Source organism: Dermacentor silvarum, chromosome 4 (assembly GCF_013339745.2).
Source record: "Dermacentor silvarum isolate Dsil-2018 chromosome 4, BIME_Dsil_1.4, whole genome shotgun sequence".
Classification (NCBI taxonomy): Eukaryota; Metazoa; Arthropoda; class Arachnida; order Ixodida; family Ixodidae; genus Dermacentor; species Dermacentor silvarum.
In genome coordinates, this window is record NC_051157.2 from 118707780 (window position 1) to 118727322 (window position 19543).

The following is a 19543-nucleotide window of genomic DNA, read 5'->3' on the forward strand; positions in this document are numbered from 1 at the left end:
TATAGTTGTCATCGGTTTCAGCAAAGTGCAGTGAAATATACCTTACAAGCTTTCGTTGTTAGGCCAGCTTTGCATTTATGCAGTTCATGCACCTCAGGTTTACTTATCGTGGGTTGCAATATAACATTTCCTGTGTGCGCAAATCATAGCCTTCGGGGACGAGAGAGAGAGCGGGATTGGTACTCTTCCGGCCACAGAGATTGGTTAGTGCGGCTTATGAGAAACCGGCTGCCTCATACAGCCCTCTTTATGGTTTTACCTTGTGGATTTTTCTCAGATGACCTTGCATCGCATTTCTTCCACCTACGAGTCGACGTGGCTACCATGTGCGAGTGCTTAAGCTGAAAATTGTGAGTAAACGATGTTTTCTTTTTTCAGCCTCTCGCTGGTTTTCACATCCGGTATTTATACATAGCTTTGCGCAAAATCAGTGACAGGATGCATAGGTCATTGTCGTTGTCATTGCTTGCAAGCTGTTCCTGCCTGTTTACCAGTATGTTGTAGCTTCGAAAGCATAAGTGACTCTAAATTTGAGACCGCAAACTGTTCGGTTCACTGAAATGCCAGTTCGTTCTACGCTTGCTAACTGCAGAGGTCTAACTACTGCTAATGTTTGGTGAGTAATAGATGTACGTGGTTCTTGTAGCTGTATTGGGCAGAAACCGGTACTATATGGTACTTCGATGAGGATAAAGGAGGCATGTCTGAAACGAAAGGGGTCGTCTCTGAGACGAAAGCCAGACTGTTATCTGGCTAACAAAGGAGGTAGAATCGTTATGCATATTGCAGAGGCCTCGACTAATTGGGGGATTATTTGGTTGTTAATCGTAAAGTTAGCCTTGATTTTCTTAAACAGGGCGTCATGATGGCAACGTTTACAACGCGCTGCCAGATTTGAGCATGCCGAATTTTTTACTGCACCGTAAGGTTTTCGTAGACGAACATTGGGAGAACGCGCCATTTGCCCGTGTAACACTTTACTCCACGACAATGGTATGGCCTTTACTAATTCTACTGATAAGGAAACATCCTGCCATGTGTGTTTGATGTGACACGTGGCTTTATACGTTGGCTTAAGTCGGTTAACAAGACTGCACATTCTGCTTATTGGATATCCCGCGGATAAGACCACTCAAACGCCGTACTTCATATCAACTTTCTTTATTCCATGCCCATGATACCTACTTACATAATTATGGAATGACAGCAAACCTTTCTTGTTTTAAAACAAAGTTTTTTTTGACGAGTTAAAAACCCTTTCCCGTATCGAGTATGTTTCTAGCCGCCTTCCTAAAAATGTGCGCCGATCCAGAAGATATACGTATTTGGTACCAGTTGTACCGGTGCTCCCAGGTGGTGGTATCGGTACTGGGAGTGCCACCATGCAGTACCACTGCATAGTGGCAGTACTAATGATAAGGGTAGTGGTGATTTATTGGCATCCCCTTTGAATTGAGGCGGCGACAAATAGTCACCTAGCATACTTGAGTTAATCAGGTATGGTATAGATGATTTTAATTTTATCATTTTATTGCGATAGCAATTATATGTGCACTCAACGGGGATTTCTGCCATCGGTGTCGCCGTCGCCATTAGGTTCCGTATGACGTCAACGGCGATAGAATCGTCGCCGCGCGGTATACATGCTGTATGTGCGAGTGAAAGCGCGCGAGGGACGCGTGCTTTCACGGGGAGCGAACGAACGGCGGAGAGCAAACGTGCGTTCTGTGCGGTGCTCCCTGAAGGGCTGCAGAATTAAGCGTCTCTTTCCTCATTTACAATCACCGTATATGTAAAGCAAACGCAACTTCTTCCGTCGCGCGAAAGGCCGTGGGAAGACGGGAGGGAGGGAGGGGAGGCGAGGTTTAGCTGCGGCAACAAATGCGTAATTATATAAAAACGTTGCGAGGCGAGAAGGTGGTGACTTCCGACGCTGCTCGACGAGTGTCCCGTTCTGATCTCGTCGAAAACCTCCGAGCCGCCCCCAGAGGCACCGCCAACAATCACCAACGCCACGCGCGTTCTTTTTGTATACATCTCCTTAATATTCTTTCTCTTCCGAAAAACTTCTCTATCTACCTTGTACCGCTACCTATGCCTGCAACGGATCCAGCAATACCCTAACGTCTCTTGCTTATCTCAACTGCTGACCGGTTGAACCTCCATCCACTTAAAGCCCAAGCTATACGTTAACTACGGGTCTCACTGGGTGAATCCCTTCGCATTCCATTAGAATATGCTGAGTGCCCTTCGGATTTCTGCTGCAGCATGCACATGCTTCATCTTGTTGCGAGTATTTTCTCCGGTGTGCTATTGTCCTTAGGCAACCAGTTCGAGCCTTAAATCGCAAGGCACTTACAGATTATTGTACAGATTTTCCTTTCTAATTTCTTCTTCACATTTTTACAAATTTTCGTGGTGTTTTTGTACCCATTCTTTGCATCCAATTCGCTGTCTCTGTTCCTTTCACTTTCTTTCTGATGACTCCTCGTGTGTATTTAAACTTTCAATTGCCCTATGCTGGGTTGCAAACTTTCTTGACCTCTTCCTCCATTCCGTGTCCGCGCTTTTCAGGTACAGGTGCGTGTGCACTTGAGCCGCACATTTATTTCGATCCATGTTCCCGAGTCTTTCTTTAACACTGATTTCGCTCTGCGCTTCTCTTACTTCAAAATAGGCCAACCTATGTCACCTTGCACTGCCTCATTTGTAGTTTTCCCGTGGGTTCCCAAAAATAACCGGCCTATCTTTTTTTGGTTATCTTCCAACCCCGACAAGATATCCAATTTTAAGCACATAATGGCATCTGCGAACGTCAGCGCGTCCACCATTACTGATTTCCAGATTCCACGCACTATCAATTTCAGATTCTACGTACCGCCACGCAATGCTACCGTCACCACACGGCGGTACTGAAAAAATAAATGACCTCTCAAAATAGAATATATGGTTCCTATTTTCACCTTCATCCCTCTCAGATATACTTCGCCTTTCTTCAACTTCAATCGACTTCAATCCTTGAATAATCTTCCAACTTTCTCTTTCTGTTAAAATGTCGCATCTTTGATTTTTCTTTCTTATTTTCTTTTTTGCTAGCCTGTCGGAAACTAAGACTACGGTGGATGTAGCAGAAAACTCCAAATTTTTTTCAGTGTTCTGGAATTGCAGCACCAACATATTGCCACGGGTCTTCAAAAGGGACTGACGACGTTTATTGGGAGCGGCTGGGGCTCTGGCGAAAACGGCAGCGAGAGGCAGCTATCGAGCGGGGCGGTTAGCACGCGCACTTCTTTCTTCTTGCGCCTCTGCGCTTGCCCTATGCCCACTACTACAGGTGACATTTCCCCCCTTCCTCGGAAAGAGCATCGGCTCGATGCTCAAGAAGTGGTGTGGGAAAGGAAAAAAAAACAACAACAAAAAAAAACAACACACGCTCAATGAAGATGCTCGCGCACAGAACACAGCGAGAGCTACAGCAGCGTAGCTAGAAACAATCTCTACCTCTCTAGAAACGAAGAGGTAAGTGCATTAGGTGCAAATGGGCGCGTAAAAATCACTAACGCGCAACGTAAGGCTTCATGCGTACGACGTGAACTACGTCAGAACTAGGTGGTTGTCGGCGCCGTGTTTGCGCCGCACTGTCAGGAACGACTTCATAGTTCACGTCACTAATGCGGCGCAGCACTTTGTACGGGCCAAAGTACCGGCTGAGCAACTTTTCACAAAGGCCACGGCGGCTAACAGGGGTCCACATCAACACTTAGTCGCCGGGACTGTAGCGCACTTGCCGGTGACGGATGTTATAGCGCCGTGCATCTGCGTGTTGCTGCTCACCGATGTGCAGCCGCGCGAGCTGGCGAGCCTCCTCAGCGCGCTGAGCAAATTCTTCGGCGTCAGTAGTTAGGTTCTCGGCGTCGTGGCACGGAAGCATAGCGTCCAGCATCGTCTGTACTTCGCGGCCGTAGACAAGGCGAAATTGTGTGAAGCGCGTTTTTTCTTGTACGGCGGTATTATACGCGAAGGTCACATAAGGCAGGATACGATCCCATGTTTTGTGCTGGACGTCGATGTACATAGAGATCATGTCTGTGATGGTCTTGTTTAATCGCTCCGTAAGGCCGTTGGACTGCGGATGGTAAGCGGTCGTCTTTCGATGCCTGGTGTTGCTTAGTTGAAAAATTTCGTCCGTGAGCTGTGCCGTGAACTCTATCTGTGATAACTGTGGCTGGGGCACCATGGCGCAATACAATGTGACACATGAAGAACTGCGCTACCTCAGAAGCCGTGGCTCGTGGGAGCGCCTCGGTCTCGGCATAGCGGGTTAAATAGTCAGTGGCGACAATCACCCACTTGTTGCCGTCGGTTGACAGAGGAAAAGGCCCAAGAATGTCCAAGCCGACTTGGGCGAATGGCTTATGAGGTGGTTCAATGGGTTGCAATAACCCGGCGGGCTTCAGGGGTGGTGACTTTCGTCGCTGACATTCACGGCAGCCTTTCACATACTGCTTGACGCTTGCTGAAAGTCCGGGCCAGTAATACATCTCGCGCACTCTAGCAAGCGTTCGTGAGGAGCCGAGGTGGCCAGATGTAGGCTCGTCGTGGCAAGCGAAAAGAATATCGTCCCGCAAGTCTTTGGGAACTACTAGGAGGTAGGCTCGAACATTCGGGCGGGCGTTCTTCTTGTACAGCACATTGTCTCGTAGACAGAAGGACGTCAAGACGCGACGTAGATGGCGTGGTATGGTTGTATCACGGCCTTCTAAGTGGTCGATGAGAGGTCGAATTTCAGCGTCGTCACGCTGCGATTTGACCAAGTCCGACGTAGTAAGGGCGCCCAGGAAGCCGTCGTCGTCCTCTGACTGTCGACTGAAAGATTCGGCGGGAGCACGCGACAACGTGTCGGCGTCTTCGTGCTTGCGGCCAGACTTATAAACTATGGTGACGTCGAACTCCTGTAGCCGCAAGCTCCACCGTGCCAGCCGTGCTGAAGGATCGCGTATGTTCGCCAACTACATAGAGCATGGTGGTCTGTCACCACTTTGAAGGGACGGCCGTAGAGATAAGGGCGAAACTTCGTGATCGCCCAGACGACCGCGAGACACTCTTTTTCTGTAGTAGTGTAGTTCGCCTCGGCACGGGACAGCGAGCGGCTAGCATAGGCTATTACTCGTTCAATGCCGTCTTGACGTTGGACGAGTACTGCGCCAAGGCCGATGTTGCTGGCGTCAGTATGCACCTCGGTGTCAGCCTCTTCGTCGAAATGTGCCAGGACGGGTGCTGACTGCATGCGTTGGCGTAGTTCAGCGAAGGCCGCTTGTTGCTCATTCGTCCAGGCAAATGGCGTGTCATCCCTGGTAAGGCGAGTCAGGGGTTCCGCAATCTTCGAGAAGTTGTCGATGAAGCGGCGATAATACGCGCACAAGCCCAGGAAGCGTCGGACGGCCTTCTTGTCGGCAGGAAGAGGAAAAGCTGCTACAGCGGCAAGCTTGTCGGGATCGGGTCGAACTCCTTTGGCGCTGACGACGTGTCCGAGAAACTTGAGCTCTTCATAACCGAAGTGGCACTTCTCTGGTTTAAGCGTGAGGTCAGCCGATCGGAGTACTTCTAGCACATGCCGCAGGCGATGAAGATGTTGCTCAAATGTTTCAGAAAAGACAACTACGTCGTCAAGATACACAAGGCAAGTCTGCCACTTCAATCCAGCGAGGACAGTATCCATCATGCGCTGGAAAGTTGCTGGGGCTGAACACAAACCGAAAGGGAGCACTCGAAATTCGTAAAGGCCGTCGGGAGTCACAAAGGCAGTTTTCTCGCGGTCTCGTTCATCTACCTCGATCTGCCAGTATCCACTTTTCAAATCGAGTGACGAAAAGTACTGGGCACGCCGCAGTCTATCTAACGAGTCGTCGATACGTGGCAGTGGGTACACGTCCTCTTTAGTTACGTTGTTGAGCTTCCGGTAGTCGACGCAAAAGCGTAGCGTTCCGTCTTTCTTTTTGACAAGAACGACCGGAGACGACCATGAGCTGTTGGAAGGTTCGATCACGCCATCTTCAAGCATCTCTTGTACTTGCGTACGAATCGCCGCGCGTTCCTTTGCCGACACGCGGTAAGGCTGCTGGTGTATCGGGCGTGCGTCGTCGCATGTGATGATCCGGTGCCTTGTAACCGAAGTCTGGCGTACCTTAGACGAGCTTGCGAAGCATGCCCTGAATTCAAGCAAGAGCTCGTGCAGTGCTGCCTGTTTGTCGTTAGATAACTCGGGATTAATGTCGACGGTGCCCAGTGACTTGTCAGCCAGCCTCACTGGTTCAGGGGCAAAACATTCAGCTACGTGTTCCACTTCTTCGGCAAACGCTATCGAAGTACCGCGGAAGAGGTGTCGATGCTCATTACTAAAGTTGGTGACTAGCAACTTAGATCGGCCATCACGAAGCTGTAGCACACTCCTGGCCTCACAAACACCTTGTGTCAGTAGATGCGCTAAGTTACTTTCTGCGACCACTCCACCTTCGCGCATTCCACCGCACATCACTTCAACTAGAACACTGGCTCGTGGAGGAAGCGTAACACTTTCGGCGGAAACACGTAGCGCGTCATCACGTCGATTGTCGTCGTTTGCGTCGATTGCTTGGTCGGCTGAGAAGGTGACTACACCGCCCCGTAAGTCAATAACAGCGCCGTATTCCTGCAGGAAGTCAACTCCGAGAATGACGTCGCGGGAGCATTCGCGTAGGACAAGGCAACTCGCCACGAATGTCGATCCTCGAATCCGAACTCTTGTCGTGCAGGTTCCCAGTGGAGTAACGACGTGACCGCCAGCCGTACGAATCTGCGAGCCATGCCAAGGTGTAATTACTTTCTTCAGAAACGTCGCCATCTTCCCGCTTAATATAGAATAGTCCGCTCCGGTGTCCACTAAAGCGCTAACCGCGTAACCGTCGATCACCACCAGTATGTCGAGCGAAAGCCGGTCATTCCGTTCAGTTGATGGCGTGCCGGTACCCTTGTTTACTCGCGTCGATCGGAGGTCTTCAGCGCGTCGACTGCCAGCGGCCTCGCCCCCAAAGGTCGCTGTAGTTAGTTTTCCCGGCAGGGACTTGGCGACCGTCCGCTCGAATACCGCTGGGGCGATGGTGAAAATCGCCTTGGCGACGGCGAGCGTGACTGCCGCCCGGTAGGCGCTGGCATGCGTTGCTGAGCCAGATAATCCTCAATGTCCCGAGGTCGTTGGCCCAGTCGGGGTGGCGGCGAATAGGCAGAAAAGCCCCGCAAACCGAGGCATCGGTATGGGCACTGGCGGTACAAATTATCTGCCTCACCACAGTGGAAACACAGAGGACGGCGATCCGGAGTGCGCCAAACCTCTGACTTCCGAGGGGGCATGCGTCGATCATCGGCGTAATGCACTGGTCGCTCTTGCGGAAGCACAACCGGAGAAGCGGCATGGCGAAACGGTGAAGGCGTGCGTCGTTCCTCGATGTATGGCACCGGTTGGGCAGGTGGGAGTGCAACCGGATGAGCGGCTTGAACAAACAGCGGCGGGGACGAAGCAGGCTGTCGCAAGACTTCTGCGTAGGTCGCACGGTGGTGTACAGAAGGTGCAGGCGCGGTGTTAGAAAAAGGAACGGTGGACCGGAGCGCTTGGTGCACTTCATCTCTTATTACACTCGCAATGGAGCTCACCGTGACTTGTGGGGTGCCGTAAACCTTCAGTATCTCTTCGCGCACAACGGTGCGGATGAGGTCTCGAAGGTTGTCACTGTGGCTTCCGATGGCCGTGGACATGTCCGTAGTCGCGTTCACTTGCCGCTCGTAAAAGTTAAGAGCGCTGCTGAAGCGTCTTCTCCATACTGACCGCCTCGGATAGAAATTCGGCGACAGTCTGCGGAGGATTCCGCACCAGACCAGCGAAGAGCTGCTCCTTCACCCCTCGCATCAGGTGACGCAACTTCTTGTCCTCGGTCATTCCAGGGTCTGCTCGTCTGAAGAGGCGCGTCATATCTTCAACGAACGCGGTAACGCTTTCGTTGGGAAGCTGGACGCGGACCTGAATTGCTCGTTCGGCTCGTTCGCGGCGATCAGGACTGGCGTAAGTGTCCAGTAGATGACGGCGGAACTCGCGCCACGACGTCAGTTGCTCCTCACGGTTTTGAAGCCATGTACGCGCGCCGTCCTCGAGGCAAAAGTAGACATTCCTACGTTTAGTCGCGTCGTCCCATTCGTTGTATTCGGCGACGCGCTCGAAGCCGGTCATCCAGTCTTCGACGTCTTCGAAGATGTCGCCATGGAACGACTTCGGCGCCAGCGGGTTCTGAAGTGTATACCGGTTCGTCATTGCACGTTCCATACCGGTTGAGGTAGTCTGAAGCACTACGGTGTCTTCAGGGGGCAGTCCCCGGATCCTGCGGCTGGTCCGATGGACGGGAGTATCGACTAACACAGGGCTGGTGCTTCTGCTCCCAGGAGGAGTCTGTGGCATGAGTGATAAATACCCAGCACCTCCACCACTTTGCCACGGGTCTTCAAAAGGGGCTGACGACGTTTATTGGGAGCGGCTGGGGCTCTGGCGAAAACGGCAGCGAGAGGCAGCTATCGAGCGGGGCGGTTAGCACGCGCACTTCTTTCTTCTTGCGCCTCTGCGCTTGCCCTATGCCCACTACTACAGGTGACAATATTGCGTGTGCACTGAACCTTAACTTTAAGTGTACAAACTGGATGTAATTACAAATGGGCCATTTACAGGTAAATTCAGATACATTCATTCGTTATTAAATGCGCTATGCATTTAGCGAATATTTTCTAGAGTTTCTCCTAACGCGGATGATTACTGAATATTTATTTATCTGAAGACCACGATTACCGCTGCCATCAAAAGATTCTAAAGGCTTCGGTCAACCCTTTCGAAAAACATTTTGCTAAGAATTGCAGAAATGTTTGCATCCCAAACAACAAAAGATGAATGTAAATAAAACAATAATAGCTCAAGAAATGACTGGACTGGCACACTCTTATCATTTCTAAACTTTCACTCGGTGTCTCATTCAGTCACTTCTTCAGCTATTGTTCTGCGTTTACTAAGATATTTTACCTCAAGAGTTCAGATTATTCAAAGATTAGAATGTAAGAATCCGTCTCTTGCGAACTTAACCAAAGTGAGCAAACGACATAGAGAGTAAATAATTTTTGTTTAATTATTACTAATACGACGAAAATGATCAGCCCCGTTGTTATAAAGTCTATGAATATTTCTCGTTTATTTTCATTTCAATATAAAACAGACTTCCCTTGTATTCACGAAGCGATGATAACAATGAAGGCCCCAAAAGAAAAAAAACAACCTAAATCAGTTAAAACTAATAGCGTTGTGTTTGAAGGCTCTGCTATCCTTTATTTGACCCAAATTATATTAGTAATTGACTGAGGAGAAGCGCAAGATTTTCGTTTTTTGTGCAAACCGCTATGACGAAGTCATTACAAATCCGTCAATTGGAAAGTATTTTCTTCTACTTTGACTGCCCTCGTGCAAAAAAGTAACGCCGATGCTGTGACGTGGAGCCTTTGAGTACTTTCAAACAAGCAGTAATTGTGCTGTCACGAGGAAATGCTGCCGCAACTCAAGGCGGCGGGGCTACCTGTCGGTCAGTTTCTGTGTTCTGCACGTGGTTTTGATGACCTACCTGTAACTTCAGCGCAACAATCTATGAATAAAGATGAAGTGGTTGTTGTTAATTTTCATGTGTTTTCATAAACATTGAAGTAGACCAATTTTGACCTGCAAATAACTAACCACTTACTGATACGCGACTGACGAGTTCACTATTTTGTTGGTAAAGCACTTTAGGTCTTTATATGGAAACCGCAGCGAAGCGCTGTATTAGACACCGAGTCCGCGCACTTTCGATGTTCTCGGTACGTGCTCTACAACCTTTTATTGCGATAGCAATTATATGGACACTCAAAAGCAGATTTCTGCCGTCGCCGTCGCCGTCGCCGTCGCCGTGAGGTTCCGTATGACGTCATTTGGAGATGAAATCGTCGCCGCGCGCCGAACGCTGTATGTGCGACTGAAAGGGCGCGAGGGGCGCGTCTTTCACGGGGAGTGAACGCACGGCGGAGAACAAACGCGCGTTCTGCGCCGTGCTCGCTTAAGGGCCGCGGTAAGTGGTTCTTGAGGGAAAGGGAAAGGTTGGCGCTATCTTCTGCAGCCCTTGAGGGAGCACGGCTTAAGGGCCGCAGAAGTAGGCGTCTCTTTCCTCCTTTACAATCACCATATATGTAGAGCAAACGCGCCTTCTTCCGACGCGCGAGAGGCCGTGGGGGAGGGGGGGGGGAGGGGAGGCGACGTTTAGCTGCGGCACCCAGTGCCTATTAATATCAGACGCTCCGGCAACAGTCACCAACGCCGCACGCATTTTGAGCGAACGCGGGCAAAACGCCGACGGCGTCGACAACAGTTCTGCGTGTTGCCGGTGCTGCTGCATGTCAAAGTTTATACAGCTGATAAAGCTAATATCATTACTCCGTATAGCTCTCTACAAATTTGCTATCGCAATTGATGCTTCGCCTTTCAGGTGAAACTGCGACAACATTTTTGTGTCTCCCCGCCATGGTAGACTAGTGGCTACGGGATTTCACTGCTAAGCTCGAAATCATGGGTCCTATACCGGCCTCGCTAAGAATATTTCGATAGAGGCGATAACCAAGAACGCTCGTATACTGAGAGTTCGGTGCACGTTAAAGACCCGCAGGTGGTCAAAATTATTCAAGGACTATTCATTTCTAGCAATTTGTGCCAAACCAGGTTGTGCACTTGATGTTCACCTTAACTTTTCTTGAACAAACCATTTCCATACATGCACCCCCCCCCCCCCCCTTACGCACTTCTTCATAATCATATCATGGCTTTGGCACTTAAAACCACGGAATTTAAATGTAATTTTTTACATTAGTATACTAGAATAATAAAAGAGACGACCTGAGCAAGTTTGCCATCACCGTGACCACAAACGTGATTCCTGTTGTGGCTGGCGACAATTTTCAATGCGCGTTCTCGCTCCTATTCTTATTTCCCAAAATAGCTCATAGCCACTACTGGGGGATTGGCCAAGACGCAGGCCCCGTTATCGCTGAGAAGGTCACCGCATGAAACGCCTCATTAGCGTTTCTTGATGTTACTAGAAGCGTGTATTGCGTTGAGGAAGAATGGAGCCAAACAGGCGTCTTTGCCAACCAGTTTTCGTGGCATATAAAATGAAGCCTTGGGGCAATTAAGACATTGAAGCCTTGAAGATCTGACGAAGCCTTGAGGCAATTTCGCTTTACCTGTGCGGTTGTAGAGACCACCCAATCGAGAGAAAACGTGTGGCCTGGAGTGTCGGCTGCGAAGGTCGGTGATAAGACGGCCGTGAAAGATGGAAAATGTCCGACGTAGCACGTTCGCTACGCTGAGACATCCACAAAATACTACAAATATACAAAATAGAAACATGTGGTTAAACACTGAGAGGTACGAAGCTGACGAACAGAGTACCTACAACGAATGTTGCGTAAATAGTAGGCAAGCTATTACCCTGTGATTATCCAAACACCAAATTCCTTTTACACTTTACCACTGTCTCAAAAGTGCTGAAAGCTAGCGTTGAGGTAACATTTCACGGTTAGCACGTTGATACTGGGCTGTTCTCTCGTTTGATCTGTTTGGCAGAATGCCCTAAAAGCACAACACCAGTCGCGCATGAGCTTTATTGACTTCAACTCCTTCTGTGAGTTGGCGACTTCGCCATCGAAGACGTAGGTCCCACATGTTTCCATTTTTTGGAAATAATCCGCCACTTACTATCGTATTTTCGGCGCGATGACGCATCTGCCGCTTCTTGTGAGGTAGTGTGTCAAATCGGCCGCATGCAGGTGGCGACAGAACTTCCTGCGGTGCCAGCGATACGGGTTGCGACGAATCAGTCTGCATCGTAGGAGTTTCCTCGTCGTCAGCATGGGACGGAGCAGTTTCCTTGTCGTCTTCAAAGGTGTTGGGCAGTGGGACAACATGAGTTCCGTTGCGTCTTACAGATCTGTCATTCGTTGCGACTCAATATGACCTGGTATCTGCGGACAATCACGAACAACGCCAGGCTTGCCTAGGTCGACGATCCAGACTTCCCTATTTTGATCCGTCTGGTATGGTGGATCCGCCGTGGCGAGCATCTTAGTGCGCATTCTGCTTCTGACGGTACTTTTCTTCCAATTTTCGCAACTTGTTGCATAGTAAAGTGACTGGGAAGACGTGTTTCGGCGGCTACTGGAATTGACCTGCGCAGTTTTGTCCGCATGATAAAATCTGCGGATTAATAGATAGCTTTAGTTTAGCGCTTGCAAGCAAACGTAAACACATTACGTACGTTAAGAAATAGCGTTGTCATAATTGCGCAGGCTCTGAACGCTGTTCGGTTTCTATGGTTTACGTGCACTATGATAACGTACGTTATTTGGCGAGTTCAACGTTCGTAATGTTTACGGACGATAATAAATAACGTTGTCGAACATGGCGGCACCACTGGCTTCCTCTTCAACGTGAATACTCGTGATGATTGCGCTCTCACTCGCGTAGATAACCAGTAACTATAGAAATGAGCTTTCGTTTTCTCTAAACACAGCCGAAACAGTAGTTTTGAGCGCATAGCGTGTCCAATTTCCGAGATCATTCGGTGGTTCCGGTGCCCGTAGGCCTAACGACACACGTCCGCGTAGTACCAACAGCATGGTTGCTATAATGGATGGTCTTGGCTTGGATGCATTTGCCATGAGGCACCAGACGTCGTCCTGTTCTATAACGTGTTCCTTACGTTTGCCTTCTTGTACGCTTAATCTTGAAAGGACGCGCGCCGTAACGTCTCGCAAAGGTGCTTACGTTTACCGTACGTAATGCGACAATTACATACTATTCTAAAGCTGTCTAATAACCATTCTTCAAGGTTCTTGCACGATTTTAATCAGAAACTGCTTTAGTGTCTTAAGAACAGACTTAACTAAACCGTTTTCTTGTGCATGTATGCGATTTGGTGTCACTTGCTCCATATTGTACTCGCAGTCAAAGCTTGCAAAAACGAATCCTGGAGTCTCCAACAATTGTGGCCGATTATCGGGGACCGCAACACATGGTATGTCGTGTCTCGAGAAGACAGATTTGCAGTGGGCAACCAGAGCTGCTGCTGTGAGGGCACCAAGTCAGGCCATCTCAAGAAATACTCAATAATGGTCAGCAATAATATTCCGCCAGCATCCGCGAAGGCAGAACAAGTCTATCGCGACTCTTTGTAAGGGCCACGTAGGAAACTGTGGAAATAAGAGGCATCTTTCAGTTTCTCCAATTTTTCAGGCACATACGGCAATCTTTGATGCGTTTTTCTAGGCCGGCGTCAATCCATTTGGCGAACAGGTCGAGTCTTTGGCTGTCCCTCTGCACTTGTCGGTGCCAAAATGTCCCTCATGTAGCAGACGAAGCATCAGGCTTAGTAATTTGACCGGTTATACAATACGCGAATCAAACATCAACATGTTGTTAGCTTTTGCAATGCTGCCCTTATGAGGCCAGTACACTTTGAGCGTCGAACTGAGGCGTGATGGCCATTCAGAAAAAGTAAGTCTGCGTAGTTGTGAATAAATGGCGTTGGGCTCTTGATCTTGTTTCAGCTGCTCAATCGAGTGAAGATATTGAAGCAGGAATTGCGAATACCATGTGTGTAAAGTACCCTTTGAGTTCTCCAGCCAAGTCGGACGATGCGGTGTCAATCAAAGGCGACCTTGAAAGGGCATCGTCTGAAGTCGGCGTCCGGTATGTAGACGATGCCGTAGCTGTAGCGCATCAGTCGCAAGCGCATCAGCAAGTGTATAACTCACATGCGCATTTGCCGGAGTCGGGCAGTCAAATACCTGTTTGTCTTGGTACCTAATAGAGAGATGAAAGGTTTGTGGTCATTCTCCAGTTGAAGATATCTCCCGAGTAGGAAGTCAGAAAATTTTTAGCGTGCCCAGACTGGAACAAGGCTTTCTTTTTCTAACTGGACGTAGCGCTGCTCTGCATGTCTCGGTGAGCACCCAGGACGCGTAGACGACGGCTGAGAAGCTTTCGTTGGGGTGTTTCTGCGGTAGCACAGCACCCGATTCATAAAAATCACCAGCCCTTCTCCCGTCGAGAAAATTGGGGCAAGCGAAGCTTGTCATGTGTATCTGACCTTCGTGGTGATTTTCTTTCTCTCGCTGTCTTTCTCTTTCTTTCTCTCTCTTTCTCTCTTTCTTGTCCCTGATATGTGCCGTTGAGCTGACACCCTTTCTGCACAATCACCAGGATCGGCCCACTTTTCAGCGTGACACCACCACCTCAATCTAGATAATCTAACACCCATATCGTTAACATCATGTCTGGGCAAAAGCATGGAGCATGTCATACTTCATAGATTAAGTATTGTGGGGATGCGCGACTCTCACGCGTCCCGTGATGTTGTTTTCCCCGCATGTCTCCAGTAGTCCGGCTTCTCCGCGTGGCTAAGCCCGCGGCGGTCGTGGTGGTTGCGGCGCATTGCGGGAGATGGCGCGAGTGTCGCGATGCTAACGAAGCCGAACGGTGGGGTGACTTGGGAGAGAAAGGTCGAGGGCGCTTCCTCTTTGGGTTGGGATCGATGAGCCACGCGGACGTCCCGCGCGTGCGCCGATCCACGCTTCGCGAGACGTCTTGCGTGGCTCGGAGCGGGGCACCGGTATGGACGAACACGGATCGTTCGAACGCGCCACCGTTCGCGTGACCGCACACGTGAACGACTAGGCGATGGTGTCAGAGCATGGGGCGAACATATTCGCTCGCTATCGGGTCACTGTGAGTCGGACTTCCTTGATTTGTCGCGCGCCCATGTGAATGTTCTATTGGTTGTAATTCGGCTAGTGTGCATTAGTGTATGAAAGGTGCAATAAATGCCCTTTTGATTGTTTGCACTACTGTGTTGTCGTTCCTTCGTCCCAAGAGCACATGTGAGACCCCACAGTATGTAGAGAACAGAAATGTTCTTTCGCATAACCTGATCGGTTTCCGTCCTTGACTTTCGACTCAAGATGCAATGCTTTTAATCAAACATCACCTTATTCTTGCTAACCCGCTACATACGAGAGCTCTCCTAGGCCTAGATGTAGAAAAAGCCTCATCGCATCAAACACAAGGCCATATTGGATATCCTCTCGGAGATGGGATTGGGTAACCGATTGCACAATATAGCCAAAGTCTTTCTCAGTTGCCGTTCTGCTTGTCTCAGGTTAGGCGAACTCCAATCAACAACCCTGGAACTTGGGAATCGTGGGACACCACAAGGGTCTGTCCTATCTCACATGTTATTTAATTTGGCAATGTCAAAAGTGGCTCGAGGTCTCGCGCAGATTGAAGCTATCCACTTTGCAATATATGCAGATGATGTAACAATCTGGAGTGCTGAAGGTAATATGGGACAAACAGAGACCAAACTACAGGAAAGCATTTATGTGGTGGAAACTATACTTGAGGGTATAGGACTGAACTGCTCTGCTAAAAATCAGAACTATTGGTACTTCGGAGCAGTAAGCGTGGGCGCAAGCCGAACGGATATATCCCAGAGGAAGAACCCCGCATTGACATATACGCCAAGAATGGATAACCAATCAGGCAGGTGGAGATTATTGGGGTGCTAGGACTTCTCCTGGAAGCGAACGGATCTAATCGCAGGGTGATACAACATATCTCTAAGAAGTCAGAAGAAGTCAATTACCAACAAGCATAAGGGGCTAGGAGAACACAGTGCCATAAGATTGGTACATGCATTCGCATTTTGCCACTTCTCGTACGTACCAGGCATGCTACAATGGACACAGGCTGAAAAGAACAAGCTAAACGCTTTAATCAGACGACTTATAAAGGCTACACTAGGACTTCCCATCAGCACGGCCAATGATAAATTATTGCGCCTAGGGCTGCATAACACACTAGAAGAGATAGCTGAGGCTCAATAGGTGGCCCACCAAGAGAGACTAATGAGGACACGACCTGGAAGGGCGCTACTTGAAAAAATAGGCGTAGAAAGAAAACAACCAAACCAACAAAGGAGAATTATTAACAGAATTGCAAGCGGGACAACGAGAAAAATTAAGACAACCCCATTCCCTAGGAAAATGCACCCGACACATAACCTCGAGAGACGGAAGGCGAGGGCCAAGGCACTCCTTCAAGACATAAATCACCATAAGCAGCAGGCGGTGTTCGTTGACACTGCCTGGGTTAAAAATAAGGATGCGTATACCTCCGTTGTTGTAGACACTCAAGGTAACATACGGGATGCCATCACCGTCTATACCAAGGACCCAACAGTAGCAGAACAAGTACCCATCTCCTTAGCCATCCGGGCAAATCGGTGGACACATATTTACAGCGACTCTAGAGAAGCAATACGAAACTTTACTAACGGATATGTGACACGGATAGCAACCAGGTTACTATACAAGGTCAACAGTGAGAGAATCGAAATCCGCTGGTTTCCTGCATATCTGGGGGTGGTGGACGGAACTCGGAGAAACCTCAATGATCGAGGTGAGGTGGCAAATGAAGCAGCATGAGGACTTTCTAGCCGTGCTCTTCAAGACCGAGCAACTTACACTTCACACGGGGAACACAGGGATCGATTATTAACATATAACGAAATCACGAAATATTATTATTTAAGCAGACGGGAATACCCATTGCCACACGGTAAGCTTTGCAGAGCCCAAGCGGTCACATTACGTTTGGTACAGACAAGGACATACCCAAGTCCAGATTTTATTAATAGGATCTATCCGGAGAGGGAAATTCAAACCAATTGTAATAAGTGCAATGGCATCATTACTTTTGACAACATGCTTTGGCAGTGCCCCGCGGTCTTCACAGACTGTGACAAGGAAAAAGAATGGTGGCGGCAATGCTACAACTCTCTGACCAATTACGGGCAGTCCAGAAGGCCCGCGATGTGGCTGAAGGGCTCGGCCTGACAGTCCCAACGTGGGAGCGGCCCGCGTCAACCCAGGGTTGACCTTCAGGACTCAATAAAGTTCTCCATGCCATACCATACCACCAGCACCACCGACACTTGTGAGCCTATATAAAGCTTCGCTTAAAAGAGGCGCCTGCCTCCATGCGTGCCGCGTTGTTTGGCGAGTACAGTGCCACAACGAGACCCTACAGGAGGATGTTTTTTCAGCCAGCCTCGAATATGAAATCTAGTTGCTGCAACAACATATTCGTTAGAAGACGCTGGAGTTTCACCATGTTCGATACAAATCGACCCAGGTAGCTGGCAATACCCATAAGACGCCGGAGCTTTGTTTTTGAGGTTGGTCCGGGCATCTTTGTGATTGCGGCTAGCTCGTTTTTATCAGAATGAACCGTATAGTGTTCGAGTATGTGACCAAAGGACGACATTTCGGTCACTTCAAACCTGCACTTATTCTCGTTAGGTATGACACCCGCTTTTCTACTGCGTTCGATAGTCGTTTGAAGCCGTTGGTCATGTTGTTGCCTAGAGGAGCCCCCGATGACGATGTCGAGCACTCATCTGAACACCTCAACGCTCTGTATCCTTCACCTACATCCCCATCACATATGTACCCGTGTATTAACTTGGAAATTTGGGGATTAAGCACTAATGCCTGAAATGTGGTGGATGTGTATGCGAGATTTACCCCGACTCCGTTCAGTCAGATTTCAACTACGTCACTTAGGCGCGATAGAAGTTCGGCTTGTGCATGCGGATTAGAAATTCTTATTTTCAGAATGTCCATTCTCGACTCCAGCGTTTGTCCCCTCTATATTTTTTTTTAATTTTTTCAGTGAGCAACTTTTGGCCTCGTACGCCAAAAACCACATCATGAAACAACTGGAAGTCGTCGCGAGGGAAGAGCTTGGAGAAACACCAGAACTAAAGAAAGAATGCTTGGACAAGTTCCGGGAACTTCTGCAAGGTATTCTGTGACCAGTTTCTTTGACAACATTGAAAATTGAACGGGAAGTGTCAAGAAACTTCAGTACAAAGTGAATCGAGGGGACTTATCCCCTCTTTTCGCGAAAAGAATAAATCATGAGTGGAGAGCGAAAAGAATTTATTTACTTAAAGACAAGCAGGCCCGCCTGAGCTATTGTTTCCTGTGTTCTCCTATAGTCGGGATAAATATACTTCACTAGTGACAGCAGGGAAATAGAAACAGCTCAAAATGGAAAGTACGAATGCAGAGCTTTAAAATTGGGTGTTAAAATCAGCCGTTTACATTTATAGAAGCTTATATTTGACAGAGACATGTAACAGCGCATAATAAAAATTGAACAGAAGCGCAGAGACAGAAGGCCGACAGGAAGGACAGAACACTGGACTAATCAATTTTACTTGACAGACTGTGAAGCACGTCTCCACACATTCGCCCTGGGATTACCTTGTGGCTCCGGAAGTGGACAGAACTTTCCAGCCATGTCGTCCGTTTGCGAGGCATGCGAAAAGGGTCATGCTTAACGTGCTACCATACCTGTCGTCCTTTGTTCTCTGCGCTTTTTTTCTCCCTTTTTTTTACGTGCTGGAACATGTATCTGTAGAAATTCCAACTAACCCAACTTTCTTCCTTAACAGTGTGCGTGTGAGTACGTGTGTGTGGCCTATGTTTCTCAAAATATTGTAACCCGTCAATTTTCGAAATAGTGTCGTCTTCTTTGTTTCAGAAGAAAATGATCTGCGACTTCCGCCCGATTACGTTCTTCTTACGTTCCTGCGAGCCCGAAAGTACAGATTGGATGACACTGTGACGACCCTCGAAAATTATTTCCGTGCTCGCAGCAACCTTCCTGACTACTTCGAGAACTTCTCGCCGTCGGCTATTCCCTACCAGACTGTTATACGGGAGCACAAGCTGTTCATGATCTCAAAAAACAGAGACTCTCAAGGAAGAGCTGTAGGACTGATCAGATTCGGTGAGTCTTCTTTTCGGATTTGCTTGCGCTTCAACCACACTGGGCTTCAGCGGCTGCTTTCTTCAACGTATTCATAACAGCAATGCAACCGTATCCTACAGACACCTAATGCGTCCAACTGCAAAGTAATGCAGCATCGTGTATGAGGACGAGCAGAAGTAAGCGTACGAAGTGTTGTTATAACATTGCTCCTTGCTTTCTTCCTTCTTCTTTCTTGTTTAGTAAATGCGAACACTGGGAAGTTTGGCCACAAGCAAGGCCGTCCATCCAAAAATCATAACACTGGAAAACAGTAAAGATAACAAAAATACAAAGCACTGTCAGGTCTACAACAAACTATCAAAACACCAGCAGAGAAAGTCCTAGCATGACAAGAAAAATATACTTCAAAAAGTAAAATTTTACAACAGTAGCGCAAGCTACTGGTTATCGGAACATACGGTTATCGGAACATACTACTGGTTATCGGATAAAGGTTATCGGAACATATAGGAAAATAAAAATTCAAATTAACCAGCGAACTACCGCTCACAAGTAATTCAT

The 19543-nt window shown here is 48.5% G+C and overlaps 1 protein-coding gene across 4 annotated transcripts in view; it reads left to right on the forward strand.

Annotated features, from left to right (window-relative positions):
- The first annotated feature begins 236 nt into the window (after positions 1–236).
- Positions 237–19543, forward strand: part of LOC119450577 (alpha-tocopherol transfer protein-like) — a 65921-nt gene continuing 46614 nt past the window's right edge. Inside the window, exons 1-3 of one of the 4 annotated variants that reach the window (XM_049665992.1) lie at positions 237–350; positions 17876–18006; positions 18755–19000. In XM_049665992.1, coding sequence (XP_049521949.1) covers positions 17913–18006; positions 18755–19000 — 340 coding nt within the window. In that variant the 5' untranslated portion in view covers positions 237–350; positions 17876–17912. Of the gene's footprint in view, positions 351–12133; positions 12183–17875; positions 18007–18751; positions 19001–19543 lie in introns of those variants that run through there. The other 3 variants (XM_049665990.1, XM_049665991.1, XM_049665993.1) reach the window with 3 other exon arrangements.